General features: G+C 37.8%; 2 protein-coding genes across 2 annotated transcripts in view; one reads left to right on the forward strand and one right to left on the reverse strand.

Annotated features, from left to right (window-relative positions):
* Positions 1 to 27,388, forward strand: part of LOC140930305 (uncharacterized) — a 280,280-nt gene that overhangs the window by 745 nt on the left and 252,147 nt on the right. The window contains exon 2 of the mRNA XM_073379983.1: positions 249 to 316. The gene's annotated coding sequence lies outside the window, so the exon portion shown is untranslated. The remainder of the gene's footprint in view (positions 1 to 248; positions 317 to 27,388) is intronic.
* Positions 258 to 27,256, reverse strand: LOC140931492 (melanocyte-stimulating hormone receptor-like). Its single transcript, XM_073381302.1, has 3 exons — positions 26,672 to 27,256; positions 12,863 to 13,678; positions 258 to 316 (listed from the first exon to the last, which is right to left on the reverse strand). The coding sequence occupies exons 1-3, from the start codon at positions 27,254 to 27,256 to the stop codon at positions 284 to 286; spliced, it is 1,434 nt and encodes a 477-aa protein (XP_073237403.1). The 3' UTR covers positions 258 to 283.

Consider the following 27,388-nt stretch of genomic DNA (forward strand, 5'->3'; position numbering starts at 1 on the left):
TCACAACCTAGCTAACCAGGCGATCAAAAATGATACCCGATTTAAGGATCCTGACCCTTAAAAACCATACCCTATGGGGAGGCTTATACCCCATATTTGGAAGCACCACCCCCTCCCCCCAGGCTCAAAATACTTACCATAACCACTTACCACTCACCAGTAGTTTGTGTTTAGTTACCTGAAAGGTTTTTGAAGAGCCCTCTTTATGACTGTTTATTCTTTCTCCATTAAATGTCCATTTTTTAAAGGTTAAGACAGGATCACAAAGAAAGCAAAGATCTCTTCAACACAACTTAGGAATGCAAATATAGCACAAGTAAGTTTACTTTATTTCTTTACTAAACATTTACCCATGTGTTTGCTATAACCTGTTTATTTCTTTTAATTAATTCTGTCCTTTCGTCTAATTCCTCACCACAACAAACAAAAGTGATCCACAACAGCAGTTACTTATTATAAACAAACAACATGTTAAGAGTGCCCCGCCCTAACCTGCGAACCCAGATGAATGTTCAGTGTTTGGGCAGCAAGAAGCAACAATCACAAATACTTCACTGAAAGTAACAGTACTAACTTTTCTAGTGAAAAATGGTAAAATGAAGCTTTGCAGGAAGTCTATATTATGAGAATATGCGAAAAAACTTTAAGTCAAATCTCTCATTCGTAGTCGTCCTCATCCTTGAATCTAAAGTTCTCTAATTTGAGATCTCACCTCAAGTTTGAAGTTTATTGTTTTGCCACAATACAAATGAATTACTTAAATATAAGAAGCTAACCGTGAGGAAGCCCAAGGAATAGGCTTCCTCAAATAATTATTATCGCAAAGTATCAGTGGAAGTATACATGTCAAATAAAATTATGGCAGAGCTACGTAACACTAAATATTATAACATATTAGATATTTGTATGAAGCTTAGTTACGTTAAAAAATGCAAAGCAAAAAGTGGAAAAATTTAAATGGAGAGGAAAAGAAAATAACTTTTGAGATGGAAATGCTTTTAGTTTACAGAAAAAGGACGCAATGCTTGTTGCGTTTTCAATTTCAACACTAAGAGAGTTAAAGAACTTAGGACCTTGGAAACAGATAGAAAACTTTCCTAAATTAATCCTGCAATGGAGTAACTAAGAGAGCCCCTATCTTCTTGTGTTATAAGAATGCACACCTGACTATGGGAGATATGGGCAGAAAATTAGGCGTCTTGTTGCCCCTTTACCAACCAGATACTCCAATTTAGCCGAATGTACCTGATATGATCTTCTCATTGTTTTTAAACTCTATTTTATTTGTTTTCAATAATGGCTCAAGCCTTTGAGAACAGAATTTTCACCTTTATGCATGCTAGATGTATATATGGCACACGCTACAATTTACATGCGCGCGCTTCATTTAGCATCTAATAACAATAACATATTGCAATGGTTTTCTCAACACTGAAGAAGGGTTATACAACCACCCTTCTTTAAATACATTTATGACTTTTTTTGATAATTTGTAAGAATATCATTCTATAAGCTGTATATACATTGAACCGTCTTCGGCTCTTGATGGATCAGATTGAATTGATACGCATCCTGATATGCATACAATTTTCGTGCTTCAGCTGAAACTAAGGAATTTGCTAGCAGGGTTTGTGTTTTAAAGTTTTAGATTTTTAGAATTTTTATAACTTTTGTCATTGAATCATAACTTCAGGTTAAGGTATTTTTAATAAATAATAATAGATATAATAATTATTATTATATCTTAGCTAATTCATATTCATAGCAATTAGTAATTTAAATTTTTAAAATTTTGTATTTTAATTTCTACCTTAATTTTACCCGTGGGATACAATGCAAATTACTGCGACTACCTTTTCATCGCTTTTCGGAAGAAGAATGTCAAAGTATGAAACAAAGAAAGCAAGGGAGGAAGTTCTCCTGTAGCGAGGAAATTTTAACAAAAAATTCACCGCTTGAGTGCACTACTGTTCAGCCATGGTTTAACTTACCAGTAAATTTACATGAACTTTTCGTTCGATGGATATGTACATTAATTACTCTCTGCGTTTATTAGCTTCTGTTAAAACAGCCATCTGCTGTGACGTTTCGTGTTAATGTCGATGGTTAGTTAACCTATTAAGCCTTAGACTCAGTGTTTAGAGAGTAGAATTCAACCTGGAATTTGTATTGTTGATATAAATTTTAAGGCTTGTGAGACTAAATCATTTGCAGACAAGGTCAACGCAGGAAATATAAGGGGAAGGTTTTGCGACAATTTTTATTTGGGTCGAAGTTGTCTTTGTTTCTCTATTCAGAGACAGCAATTCCGATGGTAAAGAGACAAATATTGTTCCTATTACGCCTTTCTTCAGTCTTTGGGCACAGCAATTCCATTGCTTCGTTGCTTAGAACTTCTCAATTGTGTTAAGGCTTAGCCTCCCACGCAGGCGTGGAAGGCTAGTTAAGGCTTGGATTTTTTAAGATAGAGAACCCCTAGCAGAGTTTTAAGACATCACGCTTGCACCTCGTAAGAATAAGTTCGTTTTAGTCGTGAAACTGAGAAGAATTAACCTTTAACGTGTATAATAGAAAAAAATGTCATATACAGTCACGTGATTTCCTGCTTCTGATGACGCCACAAAACGTGTTCCTTCAAATGGGGTACATTAAAAGCTAAAGTTGAAAAGCTCATCAAATGAATGTAAACGTGGAAAGGAACCTGCTTGCCAGGTTTCACAAAGATGAGAGGAATCTTTCTCCCTGCATGGAATCAAAACCCACTGAATTCGTGGTTGAGTCAAGCCTTTAAAAATACACATGAGTACGCATTACGCTCTAAAATAAAACTACTTCATTGGTACTTATATATAATGTCGCGGGTCTTCAATTTCTCGTTTTTCGCGATTGTGTAAAAATCGCGAAATTAAGGACCCGCAAATGAAAATCCCCGCGAAATTTAATACCCGTATAGAAAATTCAAATCACAGAAAGAAAAAAACATTTAATAACTACACTTTACTAACATACACTTTGCCTGATATATGTGTTGACAAATACCGACAAGTTACTGATCTGTTGGTTTACTGGTACGTTCCATTCCGTGAGGAAGGCAGTGATACAACTTGTTAACCATAAAGATATCAACAATATGGTAACACGTTTGGGTGTGATAAGCTCCTGATATCGCAGGTGGAGGGAAATGGCGAGAAGTCTGTCAACAGCAATAGTAGTGACAGTTAGGAAAGATGCAGTGCCGAGAAGGAACAAAACATAGCTATAAACATTTAAAACTGCTGGACAGAATGGCGTTAAGTTGTAGTCTCCTTTTGATGCCATAGTCAACATCACAGCAGAGATGATACCCGCCATTAGCTGCGACAACAATCCTACAGCAAGATCAGAAATAGCCAGATTTAGGAACAGCTTCTTGACGATGATTGGTATCGATGAAGTCTTTACAAGGGCACGAATAAGTAAAATATTCCCAAGCGTCGCCACTAAGGAAAACACGAAGTTGAAAAGACAGAAAACCAGCATGAAAGCTTTTTGAAAGTTTACAAGTTGTACAAAATCACCAAGCTTCGCACTGCAGAATTGTTCATTCATGGTTAACCTACCAGATGGCATGTCTTTTTAGATAGTAATCTAAACCACACCAGTCCTTTATTGCTCACCCTATTGTTACAATACTTATCAACATTTTGCATATTAACGCGTATATTTTATATTTCCTTTTTTCGTCGACTTGACGTTTAACGTTATAACGTAGACACATGTTTGGCTATAGTTCTACTAAAACTTTGTTTGTTGATGTAATTTGTTAGAGTTTATAAGAGAAAATCATTATCATTTTCATCATTCCCGTGATAAAGGCGCAAATTTGTATTGCTTTATTCAATAGATACCACAAATGCAAAAAAAACCCCTGCTACATAAGTGCTCCCCATACATCAAGAACCAATTATCTCCCTACATTTCTATCATTGAAAATGATCAGTTTCCATCCCAGTGTGAACTGTTGTTTATATTAAAAAAGGGCTGTTTGGTCTCCAAATTAAAAATTATTTTCACCCCCTTGCAAAATTGCATAAGCCTAAAACACAGTAAGGGTAATATTAAAATTGAAATTCTATTTTAAATTTTAAAACAATTTAACGCCAACCTTTTCTTGACGTAATTTCGACGTCTTGTGAACATCTGTACCTAAACTAAACGTTTCAAAGTGAGTGCGTTATAGTTGGTCAGCGTAGTGAACTCTGGCTTATTGGACATGCAATCGGCATATGAGACTTTTGTGGGCGTAGACCCAATACGTGGTCCTTTTGTCAATGAGAATTGTAGTCAACGACCACGGCCGTTTTAGCGCTAGAAAGCGAATAACATTGATCAGTTTGATATAATTTCCGTAAGCGGTACTAGACAACTCATATAACTGATGTTGTTGCTCAGCTTGTTGGTCTTTTAATCAATTGCCTCTTCATTGGCTGGTTCGAGGTAAAATTTATCTCGCAACACGACCAATCAGAGGCACTACCCAGATCTGGGTAGTGACGCGTCATCAGTATGGAATTTCTGCGCTCGTTTCTTAGACGTAATTTCGCGGGTAAATCACTGGAGGCGTCGCGAAATGTCGGATGTTTTCTCAGGCTATTAAGAAAGATTGTTGAGATTCAGAATTTTTTTGGGAGGGAGGGGGGTGGGGGGGCGGGGTGGGAATGTGAGTTTATCTCTAACTTTCTTCTCAGTACAAACTCATCGACGGCCGACCAGAAGACGTCTTCCCAGTTGGATAAAGATATGTTTGTGTCAGCATTAGGCAGTAAAACACTCTAGGGAATATGTTCCAAATTTTTCTTGAGGTCAATGAGATTAGCCTTTTTGAAGTCATAATAATATTTAGGCCAAGGAGTTGGAGGGTAGAAGTCCACGTTGATGGTAAAAGTGACATTTAAATGATCGAAGTGGACAAGACCGTAAGGATTCAACGAGCAATTCAGAAAAATCAAGAATATTGAGGCCCATTTTAGTACAAAAAGGGAAATCTCCGAACGGTTTACCGAGTATAATATTGCGGAGGGCAGATAATGTAACACCTGTTTCGTAGTTTAATGTGACGTCAGCGAGGGTTTTGCGTTTTCAAAGCCGGTGAGGTTTCTGGAAAAGACTTGAACCTAATACTTTGGGCCTTTCTCATCAGTCAGTGGAATTTGAAATGCTTTTTCTTGGCAAAGATCTATGACCACTTTGTGCATGAATTATACTTGTCACATATTAATCCTTTAAATTGTAATCTCTATATTTACATTCCCATTTGTTGTCCCTGTACATTTCCTATAATAGTAGTTGGGAGAAGTTTTTAAAGAATCTGTGTGATCATGTCCATAATTCTCATAACTTCTCCGTTTTCTAAAGCGTAGGTATTACAAGTAGCACTTTGATGCTGATCAATCTTAGAGCTCAAAGGGCTAAGCACAGTTAGACCATCACATGACAAGATCCTCACAACTTTGTTCCTGTGATAAATTTGTGAAATTTTGTAAAGGTGACCACTTTACTAGTCAGGTGTCGTTTCCCAATTTCTCAACACCATTTCCATTTTGTAATAGACTATTCTTTTTTGTTTTACACTTTTCATTTTCTTTTGGCCTAAAGCAAGTCCATTAGTTTTCTCACTAAATTTCGTTTTTCAGACTTCGCAAAGGCACTGAAAAGACTTTCAGTTCAAACTACCCAGATCTTTAATTCCTTCCTTATGACAGGTTCTCGTTCATGTGAAATATTTGCTTTACCGTGCTTTTTACACTTTGGCGAATCTCTGGGTACCGCCAACAATAAATAAAAGGATTTAATGATGAATTCAGGTAAATCAAGAATGTTGACGCAAAATTAGCTTCGAGAAATGAAATTTCAGAAGTGTTTGTCCAATACAATATTGCAGTAGGCAAAAAAGGAAGGTAACAAGCTAAGAAAACTACAGAGACAAATAAACTATTATAGGCGGATTTTCTTTGTTTGTGTGCCTCTCTTGTTTGGGCAGTTTGAAGCTGACTTTGACGGTATATCTGATTCTGATGATATTTTACAACTTTGTAAATACGAACATACGCAAGGGTTGTCAGAATATATGCTAAAACGGAAATAACCGCAGCCACTGCAATGCCTTTCATAAGGAAAATACCTAACAAGGCAGAGACGCAACTTGTTAACCATAAAGTCACCAACACTATTGTAACACGTGTGGGCGTGACAAGCTCCTGATATCGCAGGTGGAGCGAAACAGCGAAAAGTCTATCAAATGCAATGACAATAACATTCAGGAAAGATGCAACGACGAGAAGATGCATAAAATATAATAACACAATCAAAACTGCTAGACAAAGGAATGCTAAGTCGTCTTCACTTGATGCCATCTTCAACATCACGGCGCTGATAATAGCGGTCATTAGCTGCGAACACAATCCAACTGCAACATCAGAGAAAGCCAGACTTAGGAACAGCTTCTTGACGGTAGCTGGTATCGTTGAGTTCTTCATTAAGGCGCGGATGACTAAAAGATTTCCTAGAGTCGCCACGAGGGAAAATCCAAAGTTTAAAACACAGAAACAAAGGAAGAAACTTCTCGTGTGGGAAACCAGTTTAAAGAAATAATCCAGATATCGATTGCAGTTCTGTTCAGCCATTGTTTAACTTGTTATATTATATACTTGTATCTGTCGTGGATAAAACTGATATCTACATTAATTAGCCCCTAGCTCGGTTTATTAGCTACTTTTCACATCGGCCATCTGCTGTGGCGCGTAATAGTCAACCCTGAAAACAATGGAAGGGGAACGTTTTGCGACATAAGTATTGCAAACAAAACAATTAAATGTCATGAAAGGTATTAATCATCGTGGTTAATGTGTATAAAGAGTTTTTGGTATGGTCCTTTCCATCAAGTTCCAATTACCTCTCTGTCCATAATTGAGATGTGAGCTGTTGCCTGCTGAGAAGAACCGTTCGTTTAATTGCAAATGCTCGGTGTAGAAAATAGAACTTAAATTTATTCTAAAACGTTGAAAGGGCGAGTTTTTCCTCTAAATCAGTTTAGCCGTCCAGTGAAATTTTTGAAACATAAAATACGGATGTATTTTATTTAGTTCTATTATTTTATTTAAAGACGCAGCGATGAGAAGATAACCAAAATAAGAATACACGCTTAAAACTGTTGGGCAAAGGGAGGCCAAGATGTCTCCCCTTGACGCCATCTTCCACACCACCGCATAGATAATGGCCTTCATTAGCTGCAGTAACAATCCCGGCACTGCAAGATCAGAGAAAGCCAGACTTAGGAACAGTTTCTTAACGTTGGCTGGTATCGTTTAGGTTTTTATTAAAGCGCGGATAACTAAAAGATTTCCAAGAGTCGCCACGAGGGAAAGTGTAAAGTGTGAAACACAGAAAGCAAGGATGGAAGACTTGCTGTGATGAACAAGTGTTAACCACGAATGTAGCCTTTGAGTGCAGTACTGTTCAGCCATGGTTTAACTTGTCAAACTATAAATATTAATTTTTCCATTCGATGAAATATCTACATTAATTACGTTGACCCGTTATATAGATGGTTCTGATTATTAAACTAAAGACTAAGACTCAATGTTTCTAAGTAGAGTGCAAACAAGAATTCAGTTATATTGTTGGAATGAATTTTAAGGGTTGAAACATCGAACTGATGACAAGATCAATCGGGGGAAGGGGAAAACAAGGGGAAGGCCGGTTTTGTGACGTACGTATTGCAGACAAAACCATTAAACACCGTAATACATTGTATATGGTTTTTCCATTAATTTCAAATTACGTTTCTGTCCATAATTGAGATATGAGTTGCTCCCTGTTGAGAAGGACCGCTAGTTCATACAGACTGCATCGTCGCCAGTCCCCAATTGGGGCTAATCTGAAAGAAAGATGACGGAACACAGGAAAGCAAAGAAGAAACTTCTCCTTTGGCTAACAAGTTGTACCAAAAAGTCCATGCCAGCATTCGAGCGTAGTACTGTTCATCCATGTTTTAAATTGTAATAATATTATTATATAGATAAATTTTTCCTTCCGATAAACTATATTCACTAATATCCCCCTCTGTTAATTAGCTACCTTTCATAACAGCCATCTGTTGTGACACGTTATATAGCCGGTTTGTTTTGCCGAACCTTAGACTCATTGTGTAGAAGTAGAGTGCAAACAGAAATTGTTATTGTCGGTATAAATTTTAATAGGTTCAAACACCAATTCGATTGTAGACAAAGCCACCTAGGAAAGATCGGAAAGGTTTTGCGAGCTAAGTTTTGAAAGCAAAGCAATAGAGAGGAGAAGTGTGACGTCACCGTGTTACCATGGTAGCAAAATTTTTGGAGCACAACAATACGAAACTTAAGCGACGACGACGACGATGACGGAGATGGCAACAAGAACGGCGAAAACGGAATAAGTTTAGACAGCAAAACAACAACTTTGCACGTGCACCACGCTTTTTTGTACATTTCTTAGCCGTCGTAGCACGACTACGACGTGAAACTTCCTAATTTCACGCGTCCGCTTTAAACTAGGTGAAAACAACGCGATTTTTTTTTTCTTTTTCTAAACTTAAATATGGTCCTTTCGCATTTAACCGCAGAAAGTTTAGCCGACATTTGACAAATTTATTGAAACTGAACGAGATCGATGAAGTCTGAAACAGTTTTAAGTGACGTTTTTCGGTTTGTTGTCATCCAGAAATTTTGCCACTATGGCAACGTGACGTAACTACTTCCCCTCTCTATTAAACACCGCAATATATGGTCCCTTTCCATTAAGTTCCAATTACTTCTCCGTCCATAATTGAGATGTGAAGTGTTTCCAGCTGGGAAGGATGTGCTTGTAGAATTAAAAACGCTTGGTGTAATAATAGAACGTTAAATCATTCTAAAACGTTGAAACTACTGAAATTATATAAAAATGACACAAACGTTGTAAAAGAATGATAAATGTTGTTTACTTTCCTGCGTTCTTTTGAACTTTTTAACAATCGGACGTAAGCTTTTATCTTGAAAAATTTAGCACCTGTTTTGTGACGTCAGAAAGGCTTTTGAGTCTTCCGGTGAGGTTTCTGAAAAAGGACTGGAACCTAATATTTCCGGGGTTCTCGTCTTCCTTTGTCTTCCTTCAAAATGTTGTTTAGTTCTTGTCAATTAACGGCAACCTCATTTTGGAGAATCCATTCAGTCCATAAACACGGCCTGCGTTCTTGTTAGTCAGCATCGATGTCGCTGACAAGAACATTCTTTGTCCGCTGACCTAACAAACGGACCTAGTGGTGGAGACCATAGCCGTATATAACAGTGGAAGCTGATAAAGATATTTGAGTGACTAGTTAAGAACGGAAACCGTTGCAAAAGCTAACGTTGGAAATGTGTAGAGTTTCTTGTATGGTCATTCTGTCTTTGATGAACCTTTCAACAGGCAACAGTGCTCCAAAATCCAAATTGTGTTCATAAAGACGTCTGATTTTGGCCTGTTCCTACCGTTGATTGATATGGTTTTTGTGATTGGTAAACAACGTATATGACGGTATCCTAATTGTTTTTTTTTTTTTCAATGAGAGGGATATGCCATTACAAACCTTAGTTGATTGTGTTTAAGGTGCTAAAAGTGGCTGGTTGTCTGTGAGCGAAGTGACAACAAGAACAGATTTGTATCAAATGTAGGCTCGCGATGGTATAGGCGGACTTGTCCAAAGGTTGCTTAAGTTACTAAATATTGAAGTGTGTTTATTCGTTTCTTAAGAGCTTCGTGAATAGAAGTTCCGCCGTGAGACGCGCCTAATGTCATACCCAGATCTCCCACGGCCAAGCCGCGAATGGGAGATTTTACTTTTGAAATACAGGTACAGTTGTAAGAAACTACTCCGGCTGTTGATTGCTCGTTTACACTTTGAAAGTGGCGGTTACGTTTTCTTTGGCAGTAAGCGTTAAAATGACAGTTGTAAGACCTTTCCTCGAAACCGCCAAGGGTCTTGGTGCGATAATTAACACACATTTGTCCATAAAAGGTGAAAATCCTCACACACTGGGGCAGGCTTGTCTCTTTTAGAAGTTAGTTTACGATAAAAACGGTAACTGAGTTTCAGCCATGGTTTCACTTGTAAAGACTATAAAGATGAATTTTTCCTTTCGATGAAATATCTACATTAATTACCTTCTCGGTTAATTAGTTACCTTTCGCAACAGTCATCTGCCGTAGCACGTTATATAGATGGTTATTCTAACTCAAGACTGAGACTCTATGTTTATGGGCAGGGTGCAAACAAAAATTCAGTGTTATTGTTGGAATGAATTTTCAGGGTTGAAACATCGAATCGATTGTAGACGAGATCAATCGGGGAAAGGGGAAAACAAGGGGAAGGTTTTGTGACGTAAGTATTGCAAGCAAAACAATTAAACGCCGTAATACATTGTATATAGTACTTTTCCATTAGTTTCCAATTACGTCTCTGTCCATATAAGAGATGTGAGGAACCGCTTGTTTAATTGAAAACGATCGGTATAAGGAGAGAACATTAAATTATGTAAAAGTTGAAAGGGCGAGTTTTTTGTCGTAATTGATCCGACCAGCAAATGATTACACATTTTAAAATGATGACGGATTTTGTTCAATTCTACTCTTTTATTTAAACTTTTAAGCAATCGGACGCAAGCTATCAGTTCGAAAAATTTAGCAGCTGTTCCTTTGTTCAAGGCGATGTAAGCGAGGCTTTTGAGTCTTCAAAGCCGTTGAGGTTCTGAGAAAGGACCGGAACCGAATATTTCGGGCGTTTTTTTTCTTCCGTCTTCTGTCTTTTAGATTAGCCTCAATTGGGGACTCGCGCCAATGTAGTCTGTACGTACTAGCGCACAGTGAACCCAAATAACCTTGCTCTTTTTTAAGCTCTTTCCTAGCAAACGCCAAAAAAATCAGGATTCCTGTGTATAAATATGGAACTGTTGTTCGCTCTCGATTGCCCAGATTAAAATGAAACGCATCTTGAAAGTGACACGTTCGTCACGATCTTGTGTCTTCGACATAAGTTAGTGCACTTTGAAATGCTTTTTCTTGGCGAAGATCTAAGACCGTTTTGTGCAAGGACTAATCTACTTGGTCACATATTAACTCTTTGAATTTGAATATCAAAATTCAAATTCTCGTTTGTTGTCCCTATACGTTTCCTAAAATCATGATAGTGGTGGGGAGAAGTTGGTAAAGAATCTGTGTGATCATGTCCTCAATTCTCATGCCGCTCCGTTTTCTATAGCAGAGATATTGCAAGGAGAAATTTGATGCTGATCACAATAAGGGCTTAAAGGCCGGGGTTAAGCACAGTTAGGCCATCACATGACAAAATCCTCATAGTAAAAAGTGCAAGGGGTGACAGGCCTCACATCTTCACCGTCGTGAAACCTTTGGAAACCTTTTTTTCAATGAGGACAAAAACAACAACATTCTTTATTTGGTCTCACTCTTGCTTGACACTAAATTACGACAATGAAAATATTGAAAGTAAAATTAGAGTACTGACTGCCTGGAATAACTATAGGGGCTAGCGAAGCCGGACAGGAGAACTCTTTCAGGGATTTTACACATGAAAAAGTGTACGATAGGTGGGCTATTATGCTCGTTACGTTGATATAGCTTCTATATAGCGGACCAAAGAAAGGTTCGGTGCATTCTATGCTCAGCAGAGGAAAAATGTGTAAGTTTAGCACCTTATGCAACAGACAATTTGTTCAGTTCGTGTGTAATTCCGTTGAATATTTTGTCCGTTTTATGAGATATGTCTGCTTAAAATCGCGTTAAGTTAATAATGCTGCTGTTATCTGAAGTATCCGCTTTTAACATCTCCGTACAGTTGAGGTTTAGCTGTGCACAGCATGCATTCTTTGAGTATGTCCAGATTAGACTCTGCTTCTTTTGGGTGTTTATCGCACCTATGGTGGAAGCATTATTTAAATACGTTATAATGCTGTGTCCTTTGAATGTCGATTTTTTACTCAATCGCCTTGTGAATGTGACTGTAGTTTATTAGAGGATAGTATTTAAAATCTCCATATTTAAAATACCATAGCATATACTTTGTTTACCAATCAATTGACTGGCTTCTTTGTGCTACTACATAATATATGTAGTTAAATATAAGTTTACAAGCAAGACCGCGGTTTGGGATCTTACGATTCTCATCAGTTGCTATGTGGTTGTATGGTTGAGGTGAACTCTGAACCATTCCGTATTGTTAGCCGTGATTTGGTAGGCGTTTGTTTATATATGCACCGTGGATCGTTTGGAGGATCGAAAATGGTGCGGTTTGATTGGCTCCTTGCCAGCCAATCAGGTTGCTGTAGTTTCGATCCATCTTTTCTGAAAGCTTTAGACACTAGGTTGCGTTTTTATTAAGGTTAAAATTTGGAAAAAATAGGAGCCTTGCGTTGCTTTTTTGTCAAGTATACAAACATATCGTTTAAATGTATATCATGTATGATTGTTCCTCGAAGTGGCAATGGATTATGAGTGAATAACTGTAACGGATGACAGGCTTCACATATATGTCGGCGTGGAACCGTTGAGAACGTTGAGAAGTTTATTAGCCAGTTCTCGTTTCAGAATTTATCAACACCAGTTCCAATGTCTAACAGAATATTCTGTTTCGTTTTACATTTCTCATTTTCTTTGCACCAAAATAAGTCCATTTGTTTCCTTACCATATTTCGTTTGCAGACCTCGCAAAAAACACTGGAAAGACTTTCAGTTCAAACTATCCGAAGCTTTAAATTGTTTCTCATGTCGCGTTCTCGTTCATGTGAAATAATTTCTTCACTGTGCTTTTTACACTTTGGCGAATTTCTCGGTACCGCCAGCAATAAACAAGAGGATTTAATGATGAATTCAGGCGGATCAAGAATAACGATGCGTAATAAGCTACGAAAAACGAAATTTCAGAAGTATTTGTCATGTATAGTATTGTTGAAGGCAAAAGAGGAAGATAACAAGCTAGAAAAACAAGATAGACAAATATAGCATTATAGGCGGACTTCTTTTGTCGGAGTATCTCCCTTGTTTGGGCATTTTGAAGCTGATTTTGGCTGTATATCTGATTCAGATGATATTTGACGACTTTGTATATACGAACATATGCCACGGTTGTCAGAACATACCCTATCAGTAAAATGACTGCAGCTACTATTTTATTTCTTGTCGGAAGGAAAACGATTATGAAGGCAGTGAAACAACTTATTGACCACAAAGACACCAATGCTATGTTATCACGTTTGGGTGTGATAAGCTTCTGATATCGCAGATGGAGCGAAACAGCGAGAAGTCTATCAAATGCGATGACAATAACATTCAGAAAAGATGCAGTTGCGAGAAGATACCCAAGGTAACTTTGCACACCCAAAACTGTTGGACAGAAGAAGGCTGTGTTGTTTCCACTTGATGCCATCTTCAAGATCGAGGTGCTGATAATAGCGGTCGTAAGCTGGGAACACAGTCCAACTGCAAGATCAGAGAAAGCCAGACTTAGGAACAGCTTTTTCACAGTAGCTGGTATCGTTGAGGCTTTCATTAAGGCGCGAATAACTAAAAGATTTTCAAGAGTCGCCACGACAGAAAATACAAAGTTTAAAACACAAAAAGCAACCAAGAAGATCTTCTGTGATGAACAAGTTGAACCAAGGAATCAAGCGGACGAGTGCAGAACTGTTCAGTCATGGTTTAACCTGTGAAATTGTAGAGATGAATTTTTCCTTTTTGGTAAAAAATTACAATGATTACCCCCTCGGTTGATTTGCTACCTTTCATAAAAGCTATCTGCTGTGTCACGTTATATAGCCGGTTCATTAACTAAAGCTTTAGACTCAATGTTTATAGAGTGTTTATGCTTCATGTTCCTTTACATATTACGAAAGTTATTGATGTTGGCGGAGTCTCGCTTTGGGTGAGCTCTGTTTGCTGGGACACAAATAATCACAAACCCATTATGGGATATTTTGGCCACGGGAGTGGCCGTTTATTAAATTAAAGCATATAAAGCTGGGAAAACCAGATACATAAGAACATTATCCCAGCAAAGGTGAGGGCACACCCGCCACAGCCCAGAGCAAGGAACGAGTGAAAGGGCCGCCCCACCCGAGGCCAAAGCAAGACGACCGCCAACAGAAACTACTGGTACCTACAAATCAAAATGTACAATGGAAAAAGGTGTGCGCCGCCTGATACGAAAACCCGAAAAACCACATGGGAAAAATTGGGAACGTATCCCCCAACCAATGCAGTCACACAAAACCTCTGGGGGTTAAAGGTAAGAAAGATACCACATTAAAAATAAAAAAGGTCAATGTGCGAGAGCTGAGATGAATATACATGTATTATAATCATCCAACCGTGTACACCTTACAACAATAGCGTCAACTAGCGCCATAACGGCTCATGTGTGTCCATAGCAATAGGACATTGTATACATTCTTTGTCACTGTCACTCACAGCTTAGTTCCACCAGTTTAGTTCAGTGGAGGTTATGCACGTAAACATATAGAAATAGAATGGTAAGGCTGTTTACGAAGCCCTGCTTACTGAAATGGATCAGTGTAACCAACAGAAATGTACAAGTTTGAATGGCCCTTGCTCACACTGTCATTGAATCTGATACAGATTAAAAAGTGTGAATCACTTAAGTTAACTAACAGTTTAAAAGTGAAAATGAATGAGATAACTGTATGGCCCTTGTTCACACAGCCATCATAAATTGCACTTATTCACTAAGCACTGGACACTAGATGGGAATAAAATGGCCTATATATGCAAATGAGTTTTAAGTAACGTTTTCCTAAGTCTTGGATACAGAAGTGGATTGATGTAACCAACAGAAATGGGCTACTGTAGCTAGAATAAAGGAAATGGCTGCATAGCCTGTCAGCTCACACAGTCAACTTATAATATCGGCCTCACTAATGCCACATCGATACAAAGCTCAAACGTGTTTAAAAGCTGTAAAGTTAAACCAGGTTGAAATGATTAGAAGTGAAAATTAATCAGTAAGATGGCTGTATGGCCCCTGCTAACACAGTCACCAGGAATTTAAATGATAACAATTTAGGCTGAATGGTCATAGCTCAGTGACATAATGAAATGATTTAATTTAAAAAACTGTGATCTGGCTGTATAGCCCCTGCTCCCTTATCAAAAAGCTGAAATAGCTTGTTAATGTAACTGATTAAAAGGAAATCGGTAAGATGGCTGTATGGCCCCTACTGTCTTGTAATGCGAGGAAGGAGGCCTTGTGCCTCGCTTCTGTGACCTACATGACCCGTGACATAAATGACACTTTCGTGACAAATCACCCGGATGACAGGAAACCCTCCTTTGCTGGTAGCTGGAGAAATACAATAATGATCAGTCACATTAAGCATAAAACCATTTATTTCTTTTAGAAATAAATCTCATTTTCACATGACGTCACGGCGGCCATATTGGTGTCCCAAAACAATGAAACGGCGGCCATGTTGGTGTCCCAAACCAGTCCTGTGGAAGTTGAACTCTCTTCTTATGCAAACGCTTTCTTTTGTTCCAATAAATTTGCATAAATGCTGACCACGTGAGTGATAACACTCTATAGTTAGAGTGCATACTGCAATTCTTATTATTGGTACAAAATTTTAAGGTTTAAAACACCGAATCGAATTGTAAACAAGGCCAACTGAGAAAACAAGGGGAAGGTTTTACGACATTAGTTTTGAAAACAAAACAATTAAACACCGTAATATATAGTCCTTTTTCATCAAGTTCCAGTTTAATACCTCTCTGTCCATAATTGAGATGTGAGTTACTCCGTGCTGAGAGGAACCAGTTGCTTAATTGGAAACGATCAGTATAAAAATAGAACGTTAAAATCATTGTAAAACGTTGAAAGAGCGAGTATTTTCTGTTTATTGATCCGACCAGCAAATGATTTACACATATGAAATAATGGTGGATTTTTGTTTTAAGCAATCTTTGAGTTAAAAAAATTTAGCACTTGTTTCTTATTTCAAGGTTTCGTCAGCGTGGCTTTTGAGTCTTCAAAGCCAGTAATGTTTTTAAAAAAGGACTGGAAACTAATTAGCCTCAACTTAGGACTCACGACGGTGTTATGTAGTCTAAATGGACTAGCGCAGAGCGAGCTCAATAACCTTGCTCGTTTGTAAGGTCTTCCCCACAAAATGCAAAAAAATCAGGATTCCAGTGTATAAATATGGAACTGTCTTTCGCACTCGATTGCCCAGAATAAAATGATACGCATCTTGAAAGTGACACGTTCGTCATGTTCTTGTGTCTCCGACATCAGTCAGTGGAATTTGAAATGTTTTTTCTTGGCGAAGATCTAAGACCATTTTGTGCAAGAATTACACTTGTCACATATTAACCCTTTAAATTGTAATGTCTATATTCAAATTCTCATTTGTTGTCCCTGTACATTTCCTATAATAGTAGTTGGGAGAAGTTGTTAAAGAATCTGTGTGATCATGTCCATAATTCTCACGACCACTCCGTTTTCTAAAGCATAGGTACTACCATGAGAACTTTGATTCAGATCAATCTTAGGGCTCAAAGGGCTAAGCACAGTTAGAGCATCACATGACAAGATCCTCATAACTTTGTTCCTGTGATAAATTTGTGAAAGTTATAACGGTGACCACTTTACTAGTCATGTGTCATTTCCCAATTTCTCAACACCATTTCTAGTTTGTAATAGACTATTTTTTTTCGTTTTACATTTTTCATTTTCTTTTGGCCTAAGGCAAGTCCATTAGTTTTCTTACTAAATTTCGTTTTCCAGACTTCGCAAAGACACTGAAAAGACTGTCAGTTCAAGCTACCCAGATCTTTAATTCCTTCCTTATGACATGTTCTCGTTGATGTGAAATATTTGCTTTACTGTGCTTTTTACGGTTTGGCGAATGTCTGGGTACCGCCAACAATAAACAAAAGGATTTAATGATGAATTCAGGTAAATCAAGAATATCGACGCAAAATGAGCTACGAGAAATGAAATTTCAGAGGGGTTTATCGAAGACAATATTGTGCAAGGCAAAAAGGGAAAATAACAGGCCAAGAAAACTACAGAGACCAATAAACTATTATACGCGGACTTCCTTTGTCGGTGTGCCTCTCTTGTTTGGGCATTTTGCAGCTGATTTTGACTGTATATCTGATTCTGATGATATCTGACAACTTTGTAAATACGAACATTCGCCAAGGTTGTCAGAACATATCCTATAACGGAAATAACCGCACCTGCCATTGTAGTGCCTTTTGGAGTGAAAAATAATGTGAAGGCATAGACGCAACTTGTTAACCATAAAGACAGCAACACTATTGTAACACGTAAGGGCGTGACAAGCTCCTGATAGCGCATATGGAGGGAAATGGCGAGAAGTCTATCGCCTGCGATGACACTAATATTCATGAAAGATGCAGCGGCGAGAAGAGACACAAAATATGAATGCACGATCAAAACTGTTGGACAAAAGAAGGCTAAGTCGTCTCCACTTGATGCCATCTTCAACATCACGGCACTGATAATAGCGGTCATAAGCTGCGGTAACAATCCAACTGTAAGATCAGAGAAAGCCAGACTTAGGAACAGCTTCTTGACGGTAGCTGGTATCGTTGAGTTCTTCATTAAGGCGCGGATGACTAAAAGATTTCCTAGAGTTGCCACGAGGGAAAATACAAAGTTTAAAATACAGAAACCAAGGGAGGAACTTCTCGTGTGGGAAACCAGTTGAACGAAATAATCCAGAAATCGAGTGTAAGTCAAAATCGTTACAAAGAAGGTCAATTTTTTTCGCTTAAGCTGACATTTGAAGCGAGAAAAGTCCGTGTTTTGGAAAGCATCTTTTTGCAAAACGAGAACTCATTACGCGTGCGAGACTTCGTGGACAAGAATTTGCGACTGTTAAGAATTTCTCTTTTAATCAGTGCCATACAAAGAGTTTTGCATTTTTCTCGGGAAATTTATCTTATAAAAGCAATAGAAAACTTTTTTCCTGTGTTTGCATAGCCTGATATAAACACTCGAGGCGTTGGGAGAATTCTCGACAGTTATGCAAACCTTTGACTTCCTGTCGGGTTTGCATAACTGTCGAGAATTCTCCCAAACCTCTCTCGTGTTTATATCAGGCTATGAAAACACGGAAAACGTTTTCTATTGCTTAAATATAGGGTCCTTTCCATAAAGTTCCAGTTACCTCTCTGTCCATAATTGACATGTGAGCTGTTGCCTGCTGAGAAGAACCGTTTGTTTAATTGCAAATGTTCGGTATAGAAAATAGATCTTTAGTTTATTCTAAAACGTCAAAAGGGTGAGTTTTTCCTCTAAATTTAACTGTCCAGAGAAGTTTTGAAACATAATAAAATACAGATGGATGTTGTTTAGTTCTATTTTTTATTTAAAATTTTAAGCATTTTGATGCAATGCTTCAGTTTTAAAACGTTTAGCACCTGATTCAGTAGTAGTTGATAAGGTGACGTCCAGTCAGCGAGGCTTTTCAGTCTTGCAAGCCTGTGAGGTTTTAATAAATGGACTGGAGCCTAACATTATGGACTGTTTTCGTCTTCCCTCGTCTCTCTTTGAGATTTGTCTCAAATGTAGACTTGCGACGGTTTTTCTGAATGGAATAGCGCACAGCGAAGGACCTTGCTTATTTGTAGACTCCAATGCCAACTAGTATCTGCGTTCGTCTCTAAAGATCCTCAACATTGCAACTTCCGCTGTAGGCTTAAGACAAGCTGTAGGACGCGTCTTATCGCGTATCCAGATCTCACACGGCCAAGCGAAAGAGAGACTTCATTTTTTTAATGGAGGTACCATCACGCTTGTAAACGTTAAACTTCTTGAGCCGTAGCAAACACAGTTTTGTCCATGAAAAGGGGGAAATCCTCTTAAATTTTTCTCTTTAAGAAGTTAGTTGACGTTGAAAAAGGGAACTGAGTTTCATGAAGTAGGTGCCCTAAAGGTGTCTTCTTTTTTCGCAATTCGGAGAGACGAGATCGTGTTTTGAAGAATTCAATCTTAGGTAGTTAGTTATTACAAAAATCGCCTTCAATCCCAATGTTTAAAATGCTGAATTGAAATTCACTTTTATATGTTAGTCTTTTTACGCTGTAAGTCCATTACATTTCGTGAAAGTCGTAGACGGAATTTAGTTCAAAGGTGTCTGCTTTCAGGTTCTCTATTAAGAGATCAATTCCAATTGTAGCAATCAATCTTCTCCCGTTTACACCTTTCCTTGGTCTTTGGGCACAGCAAGTCCATTCGCCACTTTTGAAACGATTAGGGCCGAAATATTTCCCGCAATTTTTTCTGGGTCTGTTACTCAGGTGGGGACGCACCCATCAGCGCGGTCATTTTTGGTCATTTTTCCTTTGTCTCTAGTAACAGTCCCAGAAGTCTTTGCGACAGTTAACTCGTAGATGTCAATGTAAGCTAATGTAGACGGGTTAATATGCCTCAAACGCAGTGTGTATTGTTTGTAGAGTACAGGGTAATAAGGTCGTTTATTAACATAGGTGATGAAAACAAAACGTTTAAAATGTGCAACCTCTCTGTTTATAACTGAGATGCGAGTAGTTTCAAGCTGGGAGATATGTGCTTGTTTAATCTAGAACTGCTGGTTTAACAATAGAAGGTTAAATCATTCTAAAGAGTTGCAACTGGTGTTAAATTTTTCAAACTGAAAGCTTGCGTCAGATGGTTTTAAAATTTAAAAAATAATAGAATTGAAAAAATCCGTCATTACTTTGTTATGTTTCAAAAATTTAGCTATTCGGTTAAATGAAGACAAAAAACTCAGAAGGCACCGAAAAAAGAATAAAAAACTTTAAGTTGAAACTACCCAGAGCCTTACTTCGTTTCTCGTGTCATATTCTCGTCCATGCGAAATATTTTCGCTATTGTTTTTTTTACAATTTCGCGAATTTCTCGATACCGCCAGCAATAAACAAGAGGATTTAATGATGAATTCAGGCAAATCAAGAATATCGTGGCAAATTGAGCTAAGAGAAATGAGATTTCAGAATTGTTTGTCACATACAATATTGTACTAGGCAAAAAAGGAAGATAACAAACTAGAAAAACAACATAGACAAATAAAGCATTATAAGCGGACTTCCTTTGTCGAAGTTCATTCGTTGTTTGCGCATTTTGAAGCTGATTCGAAGCGTTTATATGATTGTGATGATATCTGACGACTTTGTGAATGCGAACATATGCCACGGTTGTCAAAACACAGCCTACGAGGATAATTCCCACAGCTACCATTTCAATGCCTTTTGGAAGAGAAATGTATATAAAGGCGAGGATGCAACTTATTATCAATACAGACACTAACACTACTATAACACGTTTGGAAGTGACAAGCTCCTGGTATCGCAGATGGAGCGAAACAGCGAGAAGTCTATCAAATGCAATGACAGTAACATTCAGAAAAGATGCATTGGCGAGAAGATACGTGAAAAAAGAGTGCACGTTTAAAACTGCTGGGCAGAACGTGGCTAAATTGTCTCCACTCGATGCCATCTTAATTATCAAGGCACTGATAATAGCCTTCATTAGCTGTGAACAAAGTCCACCTGCAAGATCAGAGAAAGCCAGACTTAGGAACAGCTTCTTGACGGTGGCTGGTATCGTAGAAGTCTTCGTTAACGCGCGGATAACTAAAAGATTTTCAAGAGTAGCCACGAGAGAAAATACAAAGTTTAAAACACAGAAAGCAAAGAAGAAACTTCTCCTTTGGCTAACAAGTTGTACCAAAAAATCCAGCATTCGAGCGCAGTACTGTTCATCCATGTTTTAAATTGTAATATTATATAGATTTCCTTTTGATAAACTATATACGTTAATATACCTCTCGGTTAATAAGCTACCTTTCATAACAGCCACCTGCTGTGACACGTCATATCCCGTTTCGTTTTGCAGAACCTTAGACTTAATGTTTATAAGTAGAGTGGAAACAGAAATTCTTATTGTTGGTATAAATTTTAATAGGTTCAAACACCAATTCGATTGTAGACAAAGCCACCCAGGAAAGATCGGAAAGGTTTTGCGAGCTAAGTTTTGAAAGCAAAGCAATTGGTTGTCTTTACACTAGGCTGTTAAGTAAGACTTAAAAGCTGCTAAGTTTTACTTAACCAAAAATGCGTATGTGAAGGCCTAAGTAAAATCTCAAATAACTTTACTTTGCATCTCATTAAAGTCGGAAAGTTGAAACGATTTAAGAAAGTTTCAAGTGACTTCAAAACCATCCTTAAAACTGACTTAGCGAAATTGCTGTTTCTTTGCTTTGAGAAAGGCGAAGCATGTCAATCAATCTTAATTATGTTGCGTGGGAAAATAGGCTTAAGTAAAACTGAAGTAAAAAAGAAAGGTTGTGAGTAAAGCTTTCTTTTACTTGAAGAATTTAAAATTTACTTGTCTCGAAATATTTCTTAGCTTATTTAGGCTGTAGTGTAAAGACTACTCTAAATAGAGAGGAGAAGTGTGACGTCACCGTGTTACCATGGTAGCAAAATTTTTGGATCACAACAATAGGGAACTTAAGCAACGACGATGGCGACGGCGAAAAAGCAAATAAGTTTAGATGGCAAAACAACAACTTTGCACGTGCATCACGCTTTTTTGTACATTTCCTAGCCATCGTAGCACGACTACGACGTGAAACTTCCTAATTTCACTAGTTTATAAACTAGGTGAAAACAACACAATTTTTTTTCTTTTTCTAAACTTAAATACGGTCCTTTTGGATTTAACCGCAGAAATTTTAGCCGACATTTGACAAATTAATTGAAACTGAACGAGATCGATGAAGTCTGAAACAGTTTTAAGTGACGTTTTTCGGTTTGTTGTCATCCATAAAAGAGGAAAATCCTCAAAGTGGGGCGGGCTTGTCTCTTTTAGAAGTTAGTTTACGATAAAAACGGTAGCTGAGTTTCAGGCATGGTTTCACTTGTAAAGACTATAAACATGAACTTTTCCTTTCGATGAAATATGTACATTAATTATCTTCTCGGTTAATTAGTTAGCTTTCGTAACAGTCATCTGCTGTGACACGTTATATGGATGGTTCTGATTAACTAAAGACTAAGACTGTATGTTAATAGGTAGAGTGCAAACAAAAATTCAGTCTTATTGTTCAGGAATGAATTTTAAGGGTTGAAACATCGAATCGATTGTAGACAAGATCAATCGGGGGAAAGGGGAAATCAAGGGGAAGGTTTTGTGACGTAAGTATTGCAAGCAAAACAATTAAACAGCGTAATACATTGTATACAGTCCTTTTCCATTAATTTCCAATTACGTCTCGGCCCATAATAGAGATGTGAGGAACCGCTTGTTTAATTGAAAACGATCGGTATAAAGAGAGAACATTAAATTATGTAAAAAGTTGAAAGGGCACGCTTTTTGTCGTAAATGATCCAACCAGCAAATGATTTACACGTTATAAAATAATAATGGATTTTGTTCAATTCTACTCTTTTATTTAAACTTTTAAGCAAGCGGACGCAAGCTATCAGTTTGAAAAATTTAGCACCTGTTTCTTTGTTCAAGGCGATGTAAGCGAGGCTTTTGAGTCTTCAAAGCCGGTGAGGTGTCTAAAAAAGGGGCCTGTTTTGTCTTCCGTCTTCTGTCTTTTAGATTAGCCTCAATTGGGGATTGGCGACAATGTAGTCTGTATAGACTAGCGCACAGCGAACCTAAATGACCTTGCTCTTTTGTAAGCTCTTTCCCACCAAATGCCAAAAAAAATCAGGATTCCTGTGTATAAATATGGAACTGTTGTTCGCTCTCGATTGCCCAGATTAAAATGAAACGCATCTTGAAAGTGACACGTTCGTCACGTTCTTGTGTCTCCGACATCAGTCAGTGGAATTTGAAAGGCTTTTTCGTTAAGTTAATAATGATCATTTTCCATAGCTTCTGTTATCTTAAGTACCCGCTTTTAACATCTCTGTACAGTTGAGGTTTACTCGACCTCAGAGCACAATGTTTAGCTGCGCACAGCATGCATTCCTCAAATATGTCTAGATTAGACTTGGTTGTTTTGGGTATTTATCGCACCTCTGGTGGAAGCATTATTTAAATACGTTATAATGCTGTGTCCTTTGTATGTCGGTTTTTTACTCAATCGCCTTGTGAATGTGACTGTAGTATATTAGAGGAGAGTATTTAAAAGCTCCATACTTAAAATACCGTAGCATTTAGTTTGTTTACCAGTCAATTTACTGGCTTCTTTGAGCTACTACATAATATATGCAGTTAAATATAAGTTTACTAGCAAGACCGCGGTTTGGAATCTTACGATTCTCATCAGTTGCTATGTGGTTGGATGGTTGAGGTGAACTCTGAACCATTCCGTATTGTTAGCCGTGATTTGGTAGGCGTTTATATATGCACCCTAGATCGTTTGGAGGATCGAAAATGGTGCGGGTTGATCGGTTCCTTGCCAGCCAGTCAGGTTGCTGTAGTTTCGATCCATCTTTTCTGAAAGCTTTAGACACTAGGTTGCGTTTTTATTAAGGTTAAAATTTGGAAAAAATAGGAGCCTTGCGTTGCTTTTTTGTAAAGTATACAAACATATCGTTTAAATGTATATCATGAATGACTGTTTCTCGAAGTGGCAATGGATTATGAGTGAGTACCTGTAACGGATGACAAACTTCTGCTTCACATTTATAACGGCGTGGAACCGTTGAGAATGTTGAGAAGTTTATTAGCCAGTTCTCGTTTCACAATTTATCAACACCAGTTCCAATGTCTAACAGAATATTCTGTTTCGTTTTACATTTCTCATTTTCTTTGCACCAAAATAAGTCCATTGGTTTTCTTACCACATTTCGTTTTGCAGACCTCCTAAAAGACACTGAAAAAACTTTCAGTTCAAACTATATGGAGCTTTAAATCCTTTCTTATGACATGTTCTCGTTCATGTGAAATAATTCCTTCACTGTGCTTTTTACAATTTCGCGAATCTCTCGGTACCGCCAGCAATAAACAAGAGGATTTAATGATGAATTCAGGCAAATTAAGAAAACCGACGCAACTTGAGCGACGAGAAACGAAATTTCAGAAGTATTTGTCTCGTACAGTATTGTACAAGGAAAAAAAGGAAAATAACAAGCTAAAAAAACTACTGACACAAATAAACTATTATAGGCGGACTTCCTTTGTCGGTGTGCCTCCCTTGTTTGGGCATTTTGAAGTTGATTTTGACTGTATATCTGATTCTGGTGATATTTGACAACTTTGTAAATTCGAACATATGCCACAGTAGTTAGAGCATATCCGATAAGGGAAATAATAGCAGTTACCATTTCAATTTCTTTTGGAAATAAAATATATAGGATCGGAAAGACGCAACTTATTGTCCATACAGACACCAACACTGTTGTAAGACGTCTGGCCGTTACAAGCTCCTGATATCGCAAATGGAGCGAAACAGCGAGAAGCCTATCGCCTGCAATGACAGTAACATTCAAGAAAGATGCAGCGATGAGAGAATACACAAAATAAGAGAGCACGCTTAAAACTGTTGGACAAAGGAAGGCTAAGTTGTCTCCCCTTGACGCCATCTTCCACACCACGGCATAGATAATAGCGTCCATAAGCTGCGGCAACAATCCAACTGCAAGATCAGAGAAAGCCAGACTTATGAACATCTTCCTGACGTTGGCTGGTATCGTTGAGGCCTTTATTAAAGCGCGGATAACTAAAAGATTTCCAAGAGTCGCCACGAGGGAAAATGTAAAGTGTGAAACACAGAAAGCAAGGATGGAAGACCTGCTGTGATGAACAAGTTTCAAAAAGGTATCCAGCATTTGACTGCAGTACTGTTCATCCATGGTTTAACCTGTCAAATTGTATACATGAATTTTTCCTTTTGGTGAAATATCCACATTGATTACCCCCTCGGTTAATTAGCTACCTTTCAACAAAGCCATCTGCTGTGACACGTTATATAGCCGGTTCATTAACTAGAGCTCTAGACTCAATGTTTATAGTCAGAGTGCATACTGAAATTCTTATTGTTGTTACAAAATTTTAAGGTTTGAAACACCGAATCAAATTGTAAACAAAGTCAACTCAGAAAACAATGCAAGTGGAAGCCTTTGCGACATTAGTATTAAAAACAAAACAATTAAACACCATAATATATGTTTTTTTTTCCATCAATTTCTAATTACCTCTCTGTCCATAATTGACATGTGAGCTACTCTCTGCTAAGAGGAACCGCTTGTTTAATTGAAAACGATCGGTATAAAAATAGAACGTTAAATCATTGGAAAACGTTGAAAGAGCGAGTTTTTTTTCTTAACTGATCTGACCAGCAAATGACTTACACATAATAGAATAAGGATGGATTTTGTTCAATTCTATTCTTTTATTTAAACTTCTAAGCAATCTTTCAGTTTGAAAAATTTCACACTTGTTCCTTAGTTCAAGGTGTCGTCAGCGAGGCTTTTGAGTCTTCAAAGCCAGTGATGTTTTTAAAAAAGTACTGGAAACTAATTAGCCTCAACTGGGGACTCACGACGGTGTTACGTAGTCTGAATGGACTAGCGCAAAACGAGCGCAATAACCTTGCTCGTTTGTAAGCTCTTCCCAACTAAATGCCAAAAAATCAGGATTCCATTGTATAAATATGCAATTGTGTTTCGCTCTCGATTGCCTAGAATAAAATGATACGCATCTTGAAAGTGACACGTTCGTCATGTTCTTGTGTCTCCGACGTCAGTCAGTGGAATTTGAAATGCTTTTTCTCGACGAAGATCTAAAACCATTTTGTGCAAGAATTATTCTTGTCACATATTAACCCTTTAAATTGTAATGTCTATATTCAAATTCTCATTTGTTGTACCTATACATTTCTTATAATAGTAGTTGGGAGAAGTTGTTAAAGAATCTGTGTGATCATGTCCATAATTCTCACGACCACTCCGTTTTCTAAAGCATAGGTATTACCAGGAGAACTTTGATGCTGATCAATCTTAGGGCTCAAAAGGGCTAAGCACAGTTAGACCATCACATGACAAGATCCTCATAACTTTGTTCCTGTGATAAATTTGTGAAAGTTATAACGGTGACCACTTTACTAGTCATGTGTCGTTTCCATTTTGTAATAGACTATTCTTTTTCGTTTTACATTTTTCATTTTCTTTTGGCCTAAAGCAAGTCCATTAGTTTTCTTACTAAATTTCGTTTTCCAGACTTCGCTGAAAAGACTGTCAGTTCAAACTACCCAGAGCTTTAATTCCTTCCTTATGACATGTTCTCGTTCATGTGAAATATTTGCTTTACTGTGCGTTTTACGGTTTGGCGAATCTCTGGGTACCGCCAACAATAAACAAAAGGATTTAATGATGAATTCAGGTAAATCAAGAATATAGACGCAAAATGAGCTACGAGAAATGAAATTTCAGAGGGGTTTATCAAATACAATATTGTGCAAGGCAAAAAGGGAAAATAACAGGCCAAGAAAACTACAGAGACCAATAAACTATTATAGGCTGACTTCCTTTGTCGGTGTGCCTCCCTTGTTTGGGCATTTTGAAGCTGATTTTGACTGTATATCTGATTCTGATGATATCTGACAACTTTGTAAATACGAACGTTCGCCAAGGTTGTCAGAACATATCCTATAATGGAAATAACCGCACCTGCCATTGCAAGCGAGCCTTTTGGAGTAAAAAATAATGTGAAGGCATAGACGCAACTTGTTAACCATAAAGACACCAACACTATTGTAACACGTATGGGCGTGACAAGCTCCGGATATCGCAGATGGAGCGAAACAGCGAGAACTCTATCAAATGCAATGACAGTAATATTCATGACAGATGCAGCGGCGAGAAGATACTGAAAATATAAAAGCACAATCAAAACTGTTGGACAAAAGAAGGATAAGTCGTCTCCACTTGATGCCATCTTCAACATCACGGCACTGATAATAGCGGTCATAAGCTGCGGTAACAATCCAACTGCAAGATCAGAGAAAGCCAGACTTAGGAACAGCTTCTTGACAGTGGCTGGTATCGTTGAGGTCTTCATTAAGGCACGGATGACTAAAAGATTTCCTAGAGTCGCCACGAGGGAAAATCCAAAGTTTAAAACACAGAAACCAAGTGAGAAACTTCTCGTGTGGGAAACCAGTTTAACGAAATAATCCAGATATCGATTGCAGTTCTGTTCAGCCATTGTTTAACTTGTACATTATATACATGTATTTGTCGTGGATAAAACTGATATCTACATTAATAAGTTTTCACATCGGCCGTCTGCTGTGTCGCGTAATAAAGCCAGTTTATTAACTAAAGCCTCAGAATTAAT

This window comes from Porites lutea, chromosome 3 (genome assembly GCF_958299795.1).
Source record: "Porites lutea chromosome 3, jaPorLute2.1, whole genome shotgun sequence".
Taxonomy (NCBI): Eukaryota; Metazoa; Cnidaria; class Anthozoa; order Scleractinia; family Poritidae; genus Porites; species Porites lutea.